The following is a 19563-nucleotide window of genomic DNA, read 5'->3' as shown; positions in this document are numbered from 1 at the left end:
AAAGGAGAACAAAAGAGGCCTGATAAGTAAATGCAGTGCATGATCTTTAACTAGAACATGGATTTTAAAAACTATAAAGGACATTACTGGGGAAATTTGAATATGAACTATATATTAGGTAATGTTTTTGTGTCAGTGTGAAATACCTTGGGTGTGATGATAATATTGTGGTAAATAGGAGAATGTCCTGTTTGTAGTAGAAACAAGCTGAAGTCAAGTGTCATCATAGCTTAGTTAAAACTGTAACTTAGTTTAAAAGCTATAAAAACAGACAAGGAAAAGGCACATATCTAGATTAAAAAAAATAGATAAGGCAAATGTGGCAGAATGTTAATAATCGGAAGGGTATATGGCTATTAATTTTACTGTTTTTCTGGAGATTTATAAGTTTTCAAAATAAAAAGTTAGGGGAAATTGTTACTATGAAGAAATCTACCCACCAGCCGGATTTTCCTCTCATTCGTATAGATGATTCACTTACTTTTTTCCACTGAGGTAAAATTTACATAACATTAAGTTTACCACTAACCGTTAGTAGGCAAAGTAAAGACACAGGGAGTCCTGGTGGTGCAAGTGTTAAGTGAAAGGTTGACAGTTCAAACCCCACCCAGAGGCTTTGTGGGAGAAAGACCTGGTGATCTGCACCTGTAAAGATTATAGCCTAGGAAACCAGTTCCGCTCTGTCACATGGGATAACTATGAATCAGAATCAACTTGATGGCACCTAACAACCAAGTAAAGACAAGCCTTTTGGGCTGGTCTTCCAGGGAGCCACCAGACAGATCATCTTAGGAAAATATGTGAATGAGGTCCATTCTGCCCCCTCCTATACTTGTGCCTGGAATATGGGCTGGTAAGGCTGGGGAGCAAGGGATGGGAATAGGGTAAGCTGAAACGCCATAAAGCTCATGCCTCTTTCTGAATTTTAGCTGTTTTCTTGAATAAGTGTTCCTTGAGTTTCTGCAAGCTTTTAGTCATTTTTCAAGGTTTTGAAAAAGTTTATTGTGACTTTTTTTTCCTGGTTTTTATGGAGGGGCCGACTTTTGGAGTTTCTTATCCACCATTTTTGCTGACATCCCTCTTTGATTCACGTTCCTTTCCGCCTAAATTTTTGAAGAATTTTGTCTTTGAACTTTTAGAGGTTAATTTAGCTGTGTTGAGTATCTTGTATTAAATTTACCCAGAACATAGTGTATTCTTCCACACTGTTGCACAGTCGTGGGCGATGGCTTTAAGATGGCCTCACTGACTTGTTTGGAGTCTTGGTGCTGGCTGTTGGCTGGGCCTTTCTCTCCCCAATGTCACTCATCTAGCCAGAGCTTCTTTACAGGCCACGGGAACATTCTAAAAGAGAGTGGGAGCTGCAAGGCCTCTTAAGATTTTCGCCACCTCCTGACTACCGCTGCAGCTTGTCAGCCACAATTCTAGCCTCCTTTTCCCTTCTTGTCTTTTATAGACTTGTTTTCCCTCTCATTCTGTTTTTTTCCTCCTCGATTGTTTCTTTTTGCAGTTGCAATTTGTAAAATACTAAATTTCGTTTGTTACTGGGACTCCACATAAACTCAGTGTCTGGGAGGGGAGCTGCACCCTGTTTCTAGCGTGGTCTGTATTGGACACCCACAGCCGTGGGAAGGAGGCACCCTGGAGGGAGTGAGATTCTCACCACTACTCCTGTTGGGACAGAGCCCCACACACTTCTATCCCAGAAGTATCACTGGCCTGAGACTATAGCTTTTGTTAGGAGCATTCCTTACTCACACATCTGGCCTAACTTTCTCTTTACTGCCTTAGGTTACTGTGTCAACAACTGATAGGAGAAATAATAAACTAATTTTCAAAGTGAACTTGGTGGAAATGGATGAGAAGATATTGGTAGACTTCAGACTTTCTAAGGTGGGTAGAACAGCAAGTGTTTTTTTTTTAAAGCATTTTTTGCTATTGTTAAAAAAGTATAAAAACTTAGAAACTTAAAAATTATAAAAGTGTATAATTAAGAAAATTAGAATCGAGCTTGATCTTGTCTCCCAGGAATAACACATTTATTTTTGATGTATCCCATTATATTATTCTGTCTGTGGAAATACTTACGTATGGAGATTTTTAAAAAACGGTATTATATTTATAATCATATGGCATTTATAAATATACGATAACTTGCTTTTTTCATTTAATGTTATGAACATTTTTTCTCATCATCATTCTTCAAAACATGAAGGAAAATAAAAATAATCCTAAATTATAGTGCCCAGTAGTAATCACCCATTACAGTTTGAAGCACTCCAGTCTTTTTCTTAATGCATTAATATACGATACCTTTTTTAAAAAAAATTAGGATTTGTCAAAAATGTTTGCACATTATAACTTAATGAACCTTTTATCTATTACAAATCTGTGGTTTGTTATACATAGATTTGTGTCTATGTTTCTGATTATTTCCTTAGAAATTATTGGTTCTGAAGTTACAGTTTTAAAGCCCTTATATGTAAGACCAAAATAGCATTTTCTCTATTTCCTAAGAGTTCTCCCGTGGCTCCAAAGAAGTTTGGAGGAGTAGGGCACACTTTTAAACTGGCAATCTACTGCAGTACTGTTGTACAGATGCTTGCTATGGAATTCAGTTATTAAGATCCCAGTGTAATGAAATCCTTCTTGTCACTGAGTCTGCTGGCTTTGTTGCCACAGTGTTATGGCAAGACTTTAGTGTAGTTGTATAGCGTATTTTTTATTTACAAACCCCTACTGCCTATAGAAAACAATTACTTAGGGCCAGAGATACTAACGCCAGAAATGGACAGGGTGCTGTCTCTTTTTTCTGCTCTCTGAGCTCAGTGTGGTAGGAGCGGTGATTAGCATGATACCTGGTCAGAGTTATGTATGTAGCCGCTTCTTCAACCAGGATTTTTGTTCTTCACAATAGAGCCCGAAGGGAAGTGTAACTGGACATAATCTAGGGATGTTTGTCTTCACTTAAACCACTGAAGTTTGATTTTATAGTGTAGTCTTTTTTTTTTGACATTATTTTTGGATATTACTTCTCATATAGGGTGATGGACTGGAGTTCAAGAGACACTTTCTGAAGATTAAAGGGAAGCTGAGTGATGTTGTGAGCAGCCAGAAGGTTTGGCTTCCTGCCACATGATAGATCTGTTGGCTCTGGGGTTCCTGGTGAATATAGTGCTGCTATGTTGACTTTATTCTTCCTAGAGAAGATTACCCTGTTCTGCGCACTGCAAATCTAAAACGGTAGTTCCTGAAGAGATCTCTTCCTCCTGCTATCCACACATCTTCCACTTCTTTTTGTATGTTCTGTATACAGATAATACCTATGTCATAATCGTAAATAAAGCTTTGGGGAAGGGACAGGTAGAATTCCTTGGCTATTTCTTCAGCAGTGTTTACTGGCCAAATTTGAGACCCGCCTGGTGGAAACCAAGTTTTGCGAGTACGTGAGTTTACAAGGTTTCACACCACCGTCATGAAAGAAGATGACCTTGTCCTATTTTTACCAAAACATTTAGTTTCATCCAAAAAGTATGTATTTCCTCCACGCTGATCGTTAACTTTAAGGGTGAATTAGTAAAAACACAATCCTAATGATTTTGGAAATAGACTTATCAGTTTGTGGAGTGAGGCCAGCTTCAAAAAATGTATCCCCCAAATTTGTACTTATATTTTAAAAAGTGCTTGTCTAGGCATGTAAACCTGTTTCTGAACTGTAACTACTAATTAAAACTGCAAGAAGGTGTGTTTTTCCTGGTGAATTTGATAATATATAGTATCCTGGTTGGTCTTTCACATATAAGTTGAGCATAAACTTTAGTGCCTAACTAACTGTACTCTAAAAATTACTGTTGCACGTCTTAAATAATTTTCTATATTATTTTCTACCATCACAGCTATATTTTAATTCTCTACTATAGAAATAAATTCTATTTTGAACACAAATACATAAGAATTCTGAATTCATTGATGAGCAGGTGGTCCCCCAGTGCCTCTGGCAGTCCCCCTGCACTGCCGTGGTCCGGCCTGCTTATGCCATGCCATCACCTGTCCCTTCGCAGCAGCCGCCTCTGGGCCTCTTGCTCTCAGCTGGGGTTTCTGCTGCAGCCTCGCTCCCTAGTGGTCTTGTCTGCTTCTGGTGCTGTCGCAGCCCTAAGTGTGCTACCTTGGCCAGCCCTCCTCTGAATGATCAAACTCTCAGCCCGGGAAGCTCCAGTGAGTCTCCAGCTTCCTAAGCTTTCACTGGCCTCACCACAGGCCTCCTGAGGCTTAGTTAGCATCGGCCCCCAGGGGATCCCTCTTAGTTGGCCTCAGTTGTGGTCCTACTCTCAGAACCAAGACCAAAGGCCAAATCGTTCTATGCAAAAGGTTCCACACCCCACAGCCAGTAAACTCTCAAATGTGGGAGAAATTTGTCCTTTAGAGTTGTCTCCTGTGCTGGGAAGTGGATTCCTATGCATAGTGACCCTGTTGGACAGAATAGAACTGCCCCATGGGGTTTCCAAGGCTGTAAATCTTTTTCAGGGGCAGACTGCCAAATCTTTCTCCCACGGAGCGTTGGTGGGTTCCAGCCGCAGACCTTTCAGCTAGCAGCCAGATGCCACCAGGGCTCCTTTGAATATGTAATAGGTATCTCAAACTTCTCATGAACAAAAACAATGTTTGATTTCTGCCCTTCAACCTGTTCCTCTCCTAGTTTCCCCAATTCAGTAAATAATATTTCAACTCCCTGGTTCCTTAAGCTGTAAATCATCCTTGATACCTTTCCACCTTACATTAATACATTCATTCCAGTAAATCCTGTGAGCTCAACATTCAAAATACATCCCACTTTTCGCTTTTACTACCATCACCAGGTAGAGTTCTATTATCTCTCTTTTAGATGACTGCAATAGCCTCTCAGTTGGTGTTCCCCCTTTGTCTTGTCCCTCGACAGTTTACTTTCCAAAGACTCAGCCAGAATGATCCTTCTAAAATGTAAGTCAGGTATCCCTTCCCTGCTGTCATCTCTCATGGCTTTTCATCACACATAAAACAAAATTTAAAATTCTTGCCATGCAGAACACAATTTCAAATGGACTCCAGACTTTCTGGAGCTATAGAAGCTGGCTGAAGCCCCTAAAACCAGCGCCCTGAGATAATCTTTAAACCTTAAACCAAAAATATCTCCCAAAGTCTTCTTATAACCAAACAGTAGTTTTGCTATTTTTAACTAGGAAAAATTGTCTGCCTTGAGCATGATAGAAACCCTAGTGGCATAGTGGTTAAGTGCTACGGCTGCTAACCAAAGAATCAGCAGTTCGAATCTGCCAGGCGCTCCTTGGAAACTCTATGGGGCGGTTCTACAGGGTCACTATGCATAGGAATCCACTTCCCACATCGTAATAAACGGAGAAAAGATTGAAGTTGTCAAGGATTTCACTTTACTTGGATCCACAACCAACATCCATGGAAGCAGCAGTCAAGAAATCAAAAGACACATTGCTTTGAGCAAATCTGCTGCAAAGGACCTCTTTAAAGTGTTGAAAAGGAAAGATACCACCTTGAAGAGTAAAGTGCGCCTGACCCAAACCATGGTATTTTCATTTGCACCATATGCATGCAAAACCTGGACAACGAATAAGGAAGACCGAAGAATTGACGCCTTTGAATTGTGGTGTTGGTGAAGAATATTGAATATACCATGGACTGCCAAAAGAAGGAACAAATCTGTCCTGAAGAAGTACAACCAGAATGCTTCTGAGAAGCGAGGATGGTGAGACTGTATCTTACATACTTTGGACATATTGTCAGGAAGGATCATTCCCTGGAGAAGGACATCACTCTTGGTAAAGTACATGGTCTGTGGAAAAGAGGAAGACCCTCACTGAGGTGGATTGACACAGTAGGTGCAACAATGGGCTCAAATATAACAACAATTGTGAGCATGGGCAGGACTGGGCAGTGTTTCATTCTGTGGTACATAGGATTGCTATGAGTCGGAACTGACTCAATGGCACCTAACAACAACAACAGGTCAGGTTATAAATTTTTGGCAGGGAGCCAGCTCAAATGATAAGGTGTTCTCCATTATTGCTATGATTGGATTATTTTTACCATTTAGCTTTTTTTTTTCCCCTACCATTTTTCTGTTTGGTCCAACTAATTGTTCTTCCTTTTTTAGGTTAATTAAATAATTTTTTTTTTTAATAACTTTTATTAAGCTTCAAGTGAACGTTTACAAATCCAATCAGTCTGTCACATATAAGTTTACATACATCTCACTCCCTACTCCCACTTGCTCTCCCCCTCTTGAGTCAGCCCTTTCAGTCTCTCCTTTCTTGACAATTTTGCCTGCATCCCTCTCTCTCTATCCTCCCATCCCCCCTCCAGACAAGAGTTGCCAACACAATCTCAAGTGTCCACCTGATATAATTAGCTCACTCTTCATCAGCGTCTCTCCCCCACCCGCTGACCAGTCCCTTTCATTTCTGATGAGTTGTCTTCGGGGATGGTTCCTGTCCTGTGTCAACTGAAGGTCTGGGGAGCATGGCCGCCGGGATTCCTCCAGTCTCAGTCAGACCATTAAGTTTGGTCTTTTTATGAGAATTTGGGGTCTGTATCCCACTGATCTCCTGCTCCCTCAGGGGTCCTCTGCTGTGCTCCCTGTCAGGGCAGTCATCGATTGTGGCCGGGCACCAACTAGTTCTTCTGGTCTCAGGATGATGTAGGTCTCTGGTTCATGTGGCCCTTTCTGTCTCTTGGGCTCTTAGTTGTCGTGTGGCCTTGGTGTTCTTCATTTTCCTTTGCTCCAGGTGGGTTGAGACCAATTGCTGCATCTTAGATGGCCGCTTGTTAGCAGCAAATAATTTTTTAATATTTCATTTTAATTTCTCTATTGGTTTTTGAGCTATACTTCTCTGTTCTTTTAAAAATTTATTTTTCTGTATTACTATATACTATCACAGCTGAGTTAAAGTTAATATTGTGCTACTTCACTTGAAATGTAAGAACCTTTCAACAGTATAGCTCTAGTTACCTCACCTGTTCTTTGTGCTATTACTGTGATATATATCTACAGAAATTAAATATATTTTTAGCTTTAAGCAGGCCATGACTTTAATATTAAGAGAAGACAAGAAATAGTGTGGGTAATGTTATATTTACCCACATATTTTCTGTATCTGGTGCTCTCCATTCCTTCCTGTAGATTAGAATTTCCATTCAGTATCATTTCCTTTGGAAACCCTGGTGGTGTAGTGGTTAACTGCTACAGCTGCTAACCAAAGGGTCGGCAGTTCGGATCCGCCAGGCACTCCTTGGAAACTCTATGGGGCAGTTCTACTCTGTCCTGTAGGGTCACTATGAGTCGGAATCGACTCGACGGCACTGGGTTTGGTTTTTTTTTTTTTTAAGCCCTCTGTGACTCCCTTCTCTACAGGATTACTCCCCTAATTTTACAGCTCTTTTCTAGGCCCAGTCTGTGTCACCTGAAACTTCAAACCAGTGAGTGTCTTTTTGCTTCCCTAGAGTGCTGGATTGGGAAGTACCCTCAATAAAGCCACCAACGTGCAAATCACACCCAGGGCAGCTGCTGTCTTTTGAGGGGTGGCTTCTATGTTTTTGAGGTTTTTGTTAAAGTAGTTTTTTTTTCTCATATTTTGTCCAGAGTTTATAATTGTTATTGGCAAGAGGGTTAGTTCAAACTACTCCACCATTAATTGAATCTAGAATCTCCCTACCCTTAAATTTTAACAACATATCTGAACCTATGTTTTCTCCTCAGTTCTTATAGCCAATAGATACTTATCCTCTCTTCTCCAAAAAAAAAAAGAAAGAAAGAAAGAAAGAAAAAGGCGTCAAGAATGTTAGCAGGCTTCCATTTCTCTTCTAGCCCTTCTGTAAACCATACCTCAAGTTGAAAATTCATCTGGGTTTTTAGTTCCAGGTTTCTTGCCTTTTTTTTTTGAATGCCTGTTTATTTAGGAATAGACATATTGTTAAAAGTAACTTTCCTTCGTAAATTTGAAGGTAGGTTCCATTGTCTTCCAGCCTACAATATTTGGAGAAATATTCAATATTGCCAGTGAGGAGTCTCTTACCAATATGTTTTTGCTTTTTTTTTGGGGGGGGGGGGTCATAATGTATATATATTTTAATTATTTAAAAGAATTTACATACAGTAAAATTACTTTTTTCTTAGTATAGACTTGTAAGAGTTAGAGATAAAACCAAAAGCCTTATCCTTAAAAGAGAAAAATTGACAAATGGGACTTCTGAAAAAGACACTGTTAGGGCCACCCATCTGATATCAGGAGCCTTCAGATGGAGGCATGTGGGAGCCATGACTAAAAGGAGATGAACTTGTATAGGAGGAGAGGATTGATTTAGCCTTGAAAGAGCCTTTCTGGCTAATACAATGTGATAAAAACAGCTCAGATTGAGATTATGCAAATTTGGTTTTTGATCTAGTTCTGGCTCTCTGTACCCAAGGCAAGTTTGTAATAGTAAAGAAAGAATAAATAAAACAGTCCTATGTCACATTTCCTTATTCTTAAAATAAGGATGATCATATATTTCCTATCTACCCTCCTAAGTTATTATGTGAGAATCAGATGAGACCATATTCGTGAAAACACCTTAAAGACCATGACACTGATGTAAGGACTATTACAGTGTTTCCATTTGCCCTTCTATGCTAAGAAGATGACCCAATAACTTTGTGTGTGAAAAAAAAAAGATCTAAGCATTATGAACCATTACTTATTTAGCAAATAAATAAATATGTAAGGAATCATGTTAAGAGTGAACTGCTATAGCCTGAAACTCTCAAGAATCAAAGAAGGGTGGAATTTTTGACACATGGTAGGCTTAAGGGGTGGGGGAAATTAGGGATGGAAAAGTGGAGGGTCAGAGAGAAGGACCTGCAATATTATTTGAGGTGTGTAAAGTGTTCACCTGCTTTGCTGCCTCTTTGTTGTCTCTGCCCTAGGGAACCTGTCTTAGTTATCTAGTGCTGCTGTAAGAGAAATACCACAAGTGGATGGCTTTAACAGGAATTTATTCCCTCATAGTTTAGGGGGCTAGAACTTTGAATTTAGGGTCAGCTGTAGGGGAAGGCTTCTCTGGTGGCTGGGGGAGAAGATCCTCATCATCAATATCCCCCTGGGTCTAGGAGTTTCTCAGTGCAGGGACCCCAGGTCCAAAGGATGTGCTCCACTCCTGGCTCCTCTTGGTGGTAGGAGGTCCCCCTTTTTCTGCTTGCTTCTCTCTCATCTGTTGTTAAGATAAAAGGTGATGCAGGACACACCCCAGGGAAACTCCCCTTCCATTGGTTCAGGGCTGTGACCGGAGTAAGGGTATTGCATCCCACCCTAATCCTCGTTAACATGATCTAATCATGTCTCACTAGCATAATGGACAGTCCGCTCCCAAATGGGACCATAACCACAGGTATTAGAACAAACAAAAAAAAAACCCATTGCCATGGAGTTGATGCCGACTCACAGTGACCTTATAAGACAGAGTAGAACTGTCCTATAGGGTTTCCAAGGAGTGGCTGGTGGATTTGAACTGTTGACCTTTTGGTTAGCAGCGGTAACATTTAACCACTGCACCACTGGGGCTCCAACCACTGGGATAGAGGCTAAGGTTTACAATAAATCACAAAATGTAGGATAATCAGATCACAAAAAGGAGGACAATCACATAATACTGGGAATCATGGCCTAGCCAAGTTGACACACATTTCTGGGTGACACAATTAAATCCAAGGCAGGACCTTTCACTTTCACCATATGGAATGGTTCCAAAATGCCATGAGGTGTAAGGAGGCTCAGGCTGACCCTGAAACTGATAGGAAAAATCTGTCTGGAGTCTGTGTTCTTTAGTCATGGAATTTATTGAAAAGAGCTGTTGGGAGATGGGGGAAGGGAGCAGGGAAGACAGAGAGAGAAGTAGATAACGGAATGAACAGGTGTGGGAAGATGAGATAAATGAGGGCTTCTGTATTTGAGCATCCTGTCTGGGACTCTGGCAGAGGCAGATGTGATTAGTTGTTGACTAGGGAAAACATGAAATATAAATTGTGCCCAGTAGAGGGACGGAGGAGGCCTTTTGCTGCCTGAGTCAGAGCAAGAAGCAAGGGAGGGAAGGGCACAGACTTTTAGATCTTGTTGCAGAAAGATTGATTCCGACAGCATATAATTTGCATCCTGGTTCCATGGGAGAAGAGGTTCATAGATGGGCACATGTTCTCACACCCCTGAACCATGAACTGGAGTTTTCCACCTGTAAGGCAGAGACAGACTGTAGTGAGCAGATGGCTTCTTCTCCCAACCCTGGCCTTCATCCATGGCCCCCATGTCCCCAGCAAGCATGGTGAAGGCCTCCACTTTTTTACTCTTCCTTGCCCTTCCCTTCGCTCTCCCTCCTCAGAGACCTTCCATGCATAAGCAGCCCGCTCCCCTCATATCTTCAGTCTCTTCCTCTCTACTGGATCCATTTTGGTTTACCAACATACTCAAGTTTCTCAACCTCAAAAATACTTCCTCCTGACCATACTACTTTCCTATGTCTTTCTTTCCATTCACCATAAATATCTCCAGAGAGCTGGCTGTCCTCATTATCTTTACTTCCTTCCCATTTACATCTTGGCCCCTGGCACTCATAACTCAACTGTGCTGAAACTCTCCTCTCAAAGGTCACTAGAGGTTTATTTATCAAATTCTATAGCCTTTTCTTGGGACTTTTCCTCTGACCTCTTTGCAAGCAAGTAACTGACCAAACTCTTTCTTGAAGCTCTCTTCTCCTGTTAAGGTGTTCCCTACTGTTCTGTCCGCACCTCTTCTGGTTTCAGTTATCACTGCACTCTCAAATTGAATTCTTATATTTTCACTTAATGGATGGGCATCTCCATGCAGGTATGCTAAGAACATCTAAAACTTACTATGCTTAAAATGAAACTTATTACTTTCCTCTCTAAATTTCATTTTCCTGAGTTTCCCTTTTATGTTTTCTATCCTAGTTTCTCAAAATCTCTGTCATCCGATTCTTCCCCTGCCCCTTTCATCCAATTGGTTGTGAAGATCTGTCAATTCTACTCTTATAATCTGTGTTCTTTGTATTGTTCCATTTTCATTTCATCAAACATTTAAAGCCTTGTTTATGCTGTATTAGCAAATAAAAAGTGATTAATTTTGATATTTTGATTGTGGGGAACATAGAATCAATGAAAGTCTTAGGAAGGAAGTGGCGTTGAACTGGGCTGTGAAGAATGGGGAGTATTTAGATAGGTACGGAAGGGAGGGAAGATCACTCCAGGTTGAAGCATAGCAGGAGAAAATCCATGAAAATATGAAATGGTGACTTACATGGCTGGATTAAGTGTAAGGTGTAAGGACAGGTATGGAGTAAATGAAAGAACATGGAGAGAGAGGTGTAAGTCTTCATTCTCTTGCTACTACCTTAGTATCAAGTTCCTGTCATCTCCCTCCCCACCTTTTTTTCCCTCATTCGCGGCCTTCCTTGGCATTTTTTAAAAAATCGTGGTGAAATATATATAATACATTTGCCATTTCAGCTATTTTCATGTGCACAATTCAGTAACATTAATTACGTTCACCGTATTGTACAACCAGCATCACCACACATCACCTTTTGATTGAAATATTGCAATAGCCCTTTAACAGTTCTTCTGTCTCTGTTGTAACCTACTTCCAGGTGATCTTCCTTAACAAGTGGTTTAGCCAATCTGAGTGCTATACTGGCTCTGTCCTTTCCTAGTTATCTGTCTTCAGGCAAGCTATTTCAATTTTCCGTTCCGTTAACAAGAAAAAAAAAATCCTACTTTGCAAAGTTACTGGGAGGATTAAAATAGAAAGGGTATTTTAAAGTGTCTAGCTAGTGCTTGATACCTTGCAGGGGCTTAATAAAGGGAAACTATTATTATTGTTAACATCCTCATCAAATCACTGTTGTTCAAAAATCCTCAACTCAAACTCCTTAAGGTGATATCAAATGTCTTGTATAACCTGGCTCTAGCCTATCTTCCCAAATTTATCTTCTTACTCCCCAACTCTCCACCCCACAAAGACTCCTTGCTATTTCCTCTCTCTGGCTGCACTTTTCTGCCTTTTACTTCCATAATTCCCTATCTGTGAATATCCTTTCTTACTCATTGCTGTATAACTCAATCAGTGGTTCTCCATCTTGGCTGCATGTTGGAATCACTGAGGAGCTTTAAGAAATATTCATGCCTGGATTCCACCAAATCAGAGGTTCTGATTTATCTGTTTGGTGTACCCTCAGCACTGGGATGTTTTAAAACTTACCAGGTGATTCTAATATGAAGCCAAGATGGAGAACCACGGACCCAAATCCAACATGTTTCCCTAAAGCCTTTTCTGAATACCACCTACTCCTGAGGCTTCCCTGTACCCCTAATCTTTCCCTTTCCTGAACTTCTGTGCCTTTCTTATGATGTCTTACCACTTTCTCCTTTGTCGTATTTGTTATTTATTTGTTATATAAAGCCATAATGTCTTTGTACCCAGTCTATGTCTGATTCATCTTTCTGTAAGGGCTCATGGTATATGTCAGTAATGTTTATTGCTGCATGGTGAATGAATGCACACATGTAGAAACGTGGGGACAATGGTATTTCTAGTGAAGGACCAGATAAACCACAAGGGGAATCACGGGATGGAAATAACTCCAAGATGCCTTATTTTAGGGATAAGGAGCAAGTGTAGGAAAGATGTAGGAGTGAATACAAGACTTATAATTGTTTATTAGTTTATTCATTTTCCAACATTTACTAAATGCCTACCCTGAAATGCCTATAGTGGGCCTTGTGCTAGGTACTAGGAATATATAGCCATAAACAAGACAGTCACAATCCTGAGCTTACAGTAAGTGTCTCAAGGGGCAACTCACACATTTCTATAATAGGTAGGAAGGAAGAACTTCCTTCTTCATCCTAACCTTCACAAATATACCAGTTTCTAGAGCCCACTTACCTCCCGCACCCAGTCTCGAGGATTTTGGTGTCCCATCATCCATTCTCATCCTGTGAACTCCATGGCTGCTAACAGCCTTTTGTCACAAGGATGACTGAGAACAGAGGGAGCCCAGATGCAGGACTTTGCTGGCTTGTTACTTCATCTCTGCCAGCCCTACCTCTTTTTGAGAATCCTTGGGTCTGTTAAGGGCCTCTACTACTCCACTAGTAGCTGAGATTCTACTCCTAATTCTTGAAAGAATAAAGTTCTCCTCAATTTCCAAGCTTCTGGGATATCACAGGCCAATTTCTCTCCAAGCCCCTACCACCCTTTTGTCCCAATTAGTGTTCAAGTTTGTTGATGTGTTCTCTGGCAAAGATTGTCTCATGAAGTCCCCACATACCTTCAAAGATCTTCTTTAACATGCACTGCTGGGAATTCTGAGTGACACAGACTCCCTCCCCACGAAGACATTTTCCTTGCTCATTCATGTAAGAACACGTATGGCAGTTTAATCCTGTGCCTGAAAATTTAAGATAAGCCCGATGAAATTCCCTCATGAATCACGTGTGTAGCCTTGAATCATACATCTGAAGAGGGACGATAGGCAAGGTAAGTAGCCTGGCTACAACACACTCATTTCTTGGTTCTTGTTGGGGATCTGAGGTCCCTGTGTCTGATAGAGCATAGTCTTTCTTCTGTTCCAGAGGAAATTATTCTTATCACTTCATCTGTGACCTTCGTTAATGATGAATCCCAAATTTATCTAATACAGACTTTTATTCCAGTCCATATCCCCATGGGTTCCCGGACATTTGGAAATGCCCTTCTGTCATGTCTAACTCAATAGGAACAAAAGTAAACTTGTAAAACGACTCCTTTTCATACTCCCCATCATACTCTCACTAACCAGCAAGGCACAAACCCTCGGAGTCAAATTTGATTAATTAGCTATGTTAGAATGCTATAATGTCGCAAACCCTGTGAAGAGTCTGCGTCATTCTCCATTTTCAAATAAGGTCAGTTTTTCACCAAAGGGCGTTCCCTTTGAAATGCTTCCATATTGCCTCATTTACTCTCCCCACTCTCAATCACTGAGTTCAGGAACCATAAAGAAGTGGAAAGCGTATGGGCTTTGGTGTTAGGCAGACCTGGGATTGAATCCAAGGCTTGCCACTTTTTAGCTGTGTGACATTAGGCATACTACTCATGCCTCACTGCTCTCATTTGAAAATTTAGGATAATAATACTTACGCAGTGGAGTGAAATATGAATTATTTATGTCTGGTAATAACTTGAAGCATCAAACCTTGAATAATCCTATTTTAGTAAGAGCCACCAAATTGCAGTTGTCCTGAGAACTTATTTCTGGATCTCACAGTGTCTGCATGGTTTACTTAACATGTTCAAAAACAAACCATCAGCTACTGTGCTACGCATCTCTTCACAGGGTTTGCAAAGTTATAGCATTCTAACTGAGTTGGTTAAGAAGCAGATTTATCATGAAGCTAATAAAGTTTAGTCGTCAAAATCCTGCACCTCCATGGGCTGCTTCTTGGGGGAGCCATGAGCATTTCATATTTGTCATTTCTTATGTAGAGTGGAGTTGGAGGGGCTGCTGGTATTTTGTTTTCGTATTATTTTTCTTCAAGAGGGCTTTCTAAATAGTTTATGTTTTAGGGCACCACAAAGCCTGAATCCTGCCTCCTGGTATTATTGTAATTTGCCCTGCATGTAAAGAAAGCCAGAGAAAGTCTTTGGGAAAGCTGTTTCCTCTACACTCCTTCCCTAAAACTCTGGACATGTTCCTCACTTTCCACCTGAAGTCAAGGACTGGTACCGATCCAAACGTGTCTTACCTGAAGATGGCACGACTGAAGTGAGTGTGCCTAAAGGTGGTTCACTTGAAGGCTTTTCACTGGAAGCCTGTTCACCAGAAGATGGTTCACTTGAAGGCTGTTCACTAGAAGACTTATCACCTGAGGGCTTTTCGATCAAAGACTGTTCACCTGAAGGCTGTTCACCTGAAACCTTTTCGACTGAAGTTTTTTCACCTGAAGCCTGTTCACTGGAAGACTTTTCACCTACAGCCTGTTCACTGGACGACTTTTCACCAGAAGTCTTTTCACCCAAAGATTTTTCACCTGAAGCCTGTTCACCTGAAGGCTTTTCGCCTGATGCCTGTTCACCTGAAGACTTTTCCCCAGAAGCTTTTTCACCTGAAGGCTTTTCACCTGAAGGCTTTTCACTGGAAGATTGTTCAGCCAAAGTCTGTTCACCAGAAGCTTGGTCACCTGAAGAGTTCTCGCTAGAAGAATGGTCACTTGAGGAGTGCTCGCCTGAAGAATGCTCACTTAAAGAGTGCTCACCTGAAGTGGATTCATATAAAGCCTCTGCATCCGATGGGTTTGCAAGTGAAAGGTACTCACCTGGAAGTTGCTGAATTGAAGCTCGATGATCAATAGAGCCAAGAGGCTCATCAGGCTGACCTGATGCTCCTAGGATAGGGAAGGAACAGAGGAGAGATGGTGAAGGGGAGAGAATGTCAGGGGGAAAGAATATTTTCCTAAGGACTGAGGCTAATGTGGGGTTCCTAGGTTTTCTGCGGGCCTAGATAGGCCCCTGAAGATAGTGCAGATACTGGGGGAAGTCAACTAATTACCCCAAGAGACCGTGAAGGACAGAGATGTTAATGAAACACACAGAGACCACCTTGGGGATTGAAAGAGAGAATACTGAGATCTACAGTATTAAGAACAGGGTTTGCAAAGTTATAGCATTCTCACTGAGTTTGTTAAGAAGCAGATTTATCATGAAGCTAATAAAGGTTAGTCTTCAGGATCCTGCATTTCCATGGACTGCTTCTTGGGGGAGCCACGAGCATTTTGTATTTGTCATTTCTTATGTAGAGTGGAGTTGGAGGGGCTGCTGGTATTTTGTTTTCGTATTATTTTTCTTCAAGAGGGCTTTCTAAATGGCTTACGTTTTAGGGCCCCACCCTCCAAAAGCACCTGAAGGGAAATGAATATGCCTCCCTGACAAAGCTAGCATCAGGAAATCAATGTACCATCACTCCTTCGATCAGAAATCCACCTCCAACCCTCCCCATATTTCTCTATGGGTAAAAGGCTCAAGAAGAGTGGAGATAGAAGAGGAAGAGAGAAAGCAAGTAGTTTTCCATAGCTGAATAATTCTAGCCTGAGTTGATGGTGAAAGATTTTTAATCTTTGGACAGGTATAAATTTTAATCTAGAAGATGATGATCATAAATATCTAATAAACCCAGAAGAATTACCAGAAGCAATTAAGACATCTTTATTTGGTAAGGTCTTTCCCAAACTCGACTCCCAATCCATGTGGGTGGGGATTCAGAAAGCAAAATTGCTATCGATTATTAAGAAAAAAAAAAAAAAATTCTTTGCTCGTGTGTCTCTGAGTTGAGATTCCTTGAGACATACTCTTTACACCTACTTCCTAGAGCTGTCCTGAGTATTCAGTAAGATACACTGTGAAGCACCTAGCCCAGTGCCTAGGTGCGCATTTAATTTTAGTTTTCTCTCCTCCCCATGTTACACAGGGAAATAAGAAAACCCGTAGCTGGTCGTCCTCTTCTGACCAGTCTCTTTTACCTTTAATCCATCCCATCACTGACTGCCAGACAAGTATTTCTTCAGTATGACTTTCATTTTAGTTGAATGGAAGCACCAGACATTTGATTATTTCCCTTTCATTAGACTGAGCAACCTAGAGGGGGGCAAGTGGACTACAATGACTGAGTTAATAACCTTAGCCAAAAGCTGAGAGAGGAGTTTCAGGCTCTTTGAGGCCAAGATGGTCTAAGGACCCAGAGTACTTCAGCTTGTAAGAGCTCTGCAACAGATGCGTATTCTGGGTGCATCACAGTCCTTATAATTAATGTCTTCCTGAAAGACCAGGTTAGAATATGTTGATAAAGATAAGATTTAGTTAGGTTTTTATTTTAAAAACTTGTTCTAGAAATATCTGCCTTGACTGATTCTTTAATAGTTTACTTTTTAATAAAGAGATTTTTCTTATAGAATGGAAGCTTGGAAAAACATGCTAACCTCTTTTCTCAGTCAGCCATTCTTAGAGTTTATTACTCACTGCTTTACCATGTGACTGGCACATACTACCATCTGGTGGCTACGTGGGTCAACTTTTGAAAGTATAACAAGCAGAAAACAAAATTTCTGGGAGCCCATTGCAGAAAAGAAAGACTTTTTCATCTGACAGACAGCTCAGAGCTCACGGCCTGTCTCTTCTATAGGAAGCAGGCAAGAACACAGCTTACCAGGAGCGGGGATCCTGAAAGAGGAGATAAGACAGCAGAATGGATAGAACACAGCCACAAAGGAGAGGCTGGTAAAGTCTCTGGCCCATGGCCCTGCTGTGTTCTACAACAGCTTTCTGGGCCCATTCTCAACCCCTGTATCTTCCCTTGGCACATTGACTACGTGAGGATCCCTCGCACTCAGCTGGTTGGGACAAACCTTCATTGGACTTCTAGAGAACTCCAAGGCCTATCCCCACCCATTTCACAGAGCATGGGGCCCAAATGTTAAGTGGCTGAAAGCTGTGCCAGGCCAGTGGGCCCCTCTGACTGTAAAGCCTGAATCAGCTAGTTCAGGAGCTCTCAGAGGCGGGCTTGCTTAGCTATTCCAGATTCGGAGTCACATTGGCTTGGGTAACTAAGAGATGGGTATTCCTTCTCCAAGCGCTGAAACATTTTAAGGGAGGCCCCTTATGTATCCACCCAGAGCCTACAGAGAGGACTCACCTCCGGCAGATCCGAGCAGGTAAATTAGTAAGAGAAGCTTCATCTGGATTTGGGGAAAGTGGGAGCCCTGGTGTTGGGCACCCAAGAACCCTGAACCAAACTGTGAGCAGAAGCTCCCAAAGCTGAATAAGAGCTTCTGAGAATTCTAGAATCACAGAGTCATCTCCATTTCCTCACAATGGGCTGTGCCCTGAGATTCTCAGGGAGCCTGTTCAGGCAGGTTGGCCCTCTAACAACCCATGCCAAATCCCACCAGTGAAGGCTGATAAATGTTTGCTATGTGCAATGTGGTGTGTTGGGATTATCTGCCCTATCTTTAAAAAAAAAAAAAAAATCTTATTACCAAAATAATAATACTGTTTGTAATAAATTTAAAAAGAGACTCTCTTTTAAGGTGTTCTTGAGAGGAAGGGATGATTGGCTGTTTATTTTCCATCTGCCTCACCAAATCAGCCTTTCTTTGCCCTGTTACAAACCCAGATGGTTGACCTCTATGTACTTAATCACCTAAGAGCTGTTTGTGTTTGGCTTCAGACTGGGTTTAGCCAATGGAAGACTGGAGGGTAGGAAGAGACAGAAATTGAGATTCACACACACACACACACACACACACACACACACACGTTGAAGTACACATTCTTCTTATTTTCTTGCTGCCACAGTTTTGACAGTGGCTGGGTCTTTATATGACAAAGTTTCTGGTGGCTGGTCTCTCTTCCATAACTCCAGCTTTCAACTAGGCTATGGTAACATGTTTTCTTCCCCTTTTCTCCTGTCACAGATTAAATTGTGTCCCCCCACAATATCTGTCAAATTGGCTAGGCCACGATTCCTAGTATTGTGTGATTGTCGACCATTTTGTCATCTGATGTGATTTTCCTATGTGTTGTAAATCCCATCTCTGTGCTGTTAATGAGATGGGATTAGTGGCAGTTATGTTAGTGAGGCAGCCAATGAAAACCTTAGGATTCACAGTGGTTCGATTCCATTGTGCATGGGCATGAGTCAGGGCTGATTTGACAGCAGCTAACAAGAAGCTAACAACTTTTGTTTAATATCCGTCTCCCCATTAGACTCTAAGCTCCTCAAGAGCAGGGACCCTGTCTGTCTTGATCACTGTTGTAGCTTCAGTACCTAGCAACACACTTACCACATAATAGATACTTAATAAATTTTTCCTGAATGAAGGAATGAACGAATTGCCTTTTCTGCGCCTCTCTCTGCCTCACAGAGGACAATATGTAGAGCCCTTAGATTGAGCTGGCTGAAGGTCCCAGGTTGGTTGGAGAAATCAGGATCACCAGTGGTCAAAAGATACAGAGGGAGGTCTACTCTACACGGCTTGAGTTGGAGGATACAAGTAGGATCTCTGGGCCAGAGTCTGGGCTCCTTGGGAGTAGAGGAAGGCTTGAAAGAGTGTACTGTCAATAGTCCCTTTACTTCATGGAGAGTGAGTTTGAAGAAACAGCTATGGGATCACACTGTGTCAGACTTTTGTTGATAGAGGCAGTGGAAATTAGTGAAAAGAAAGAGAGGTTATCACCTGCTCCCAATACCCAATAAGTTGTTTAAAACTTGACAGCACCCTTCTTGGCAATTATCAGAACTTTCTGGGACATCCCTGCCTTACCCCTCTCCAGGAGTCACAGCCAGGACTTTAAGGCCTGGATGTTCCATCTTTAGATCTCATTCTGGAATTGTTGCCTCTCTCCCTCTGTATTTAAGGTTGACTTTAGAGGACTATATCCCAGTCCCACCCAGGCTGGATTTCTCTGGGCTCTTCCT

General features: G+C 41.4%; 2 protein-coding genes across 3 annotated transcripts in view; one reads left to right on the top strand and one right to left on the bottom strand.

Moving 5' to 3' along the window:
• CHEK1 (checkpoint kinase 1) overlaps positions 1–3360 on the top strand; it is a 32959-nt gene extending 29599 nt beyond the window's left edge. For both annotated transcript variants that reach the window (XM_064268897.1, XM_064268896.1), the window contains 2 exons: positions 1792–1893; positions 3044–3360. In XM_064268897.1, coding sequence (XP_064124967.1) covers positions 1792–1893; positions 3044–3139 — 198 coding nt within the window. In that variant the 3' untranslated portion in view covers positions 3140–3360. The remainder of the gene's footprint in view (positions 1–1791; positions 1894–3043) is intronic.
• Positions 3361–9506: 6146 nt separating this feature from the next.
• On the bottom strand, positions 9507–17821 carry ACRV1 (acrosomal vesicle protein 1). The gene is made up of 6 exons (XM_064268314.1): positions 17779–17821; positions 15410–15478; positions 15095–15349; positions 13961–13972; positions 13384–13503; positions 9507–10269 (listed from the first exon to the last, which is right to left on the bottom strand). Exons 1-6 carry the CDS (start codon positions 17819–17821, stop codon positions 10145–10147), a joined length of 624 nt encoding a protein of 207 aa, XP_064124384.1. The 3' UTR covers positions 9507–10144.
• Positions 17822–19563: the final 1742 nt, after the last annotated feature.

The sequence above is a fragment of the Loxodonta africana genome, chromosome 15, assembly GCF_030014295.1.
Source record: "Loxodonta africana isolate mLoxAfr1 chromosome 15, mLoxAfr1.hap2, whole genome shotgun sequence".
NCBI classification, from domain to species: Eukaryota; Metazoa; Chordata; class Mammalia; order Proboscidea; family Elephantidae; genus Loxodonta; species Loxodonta africana.
Note: the sequence above shows the minus strand (reverse complement) of the source record. Positions and strands in the feature narration are given on the sequence as shown.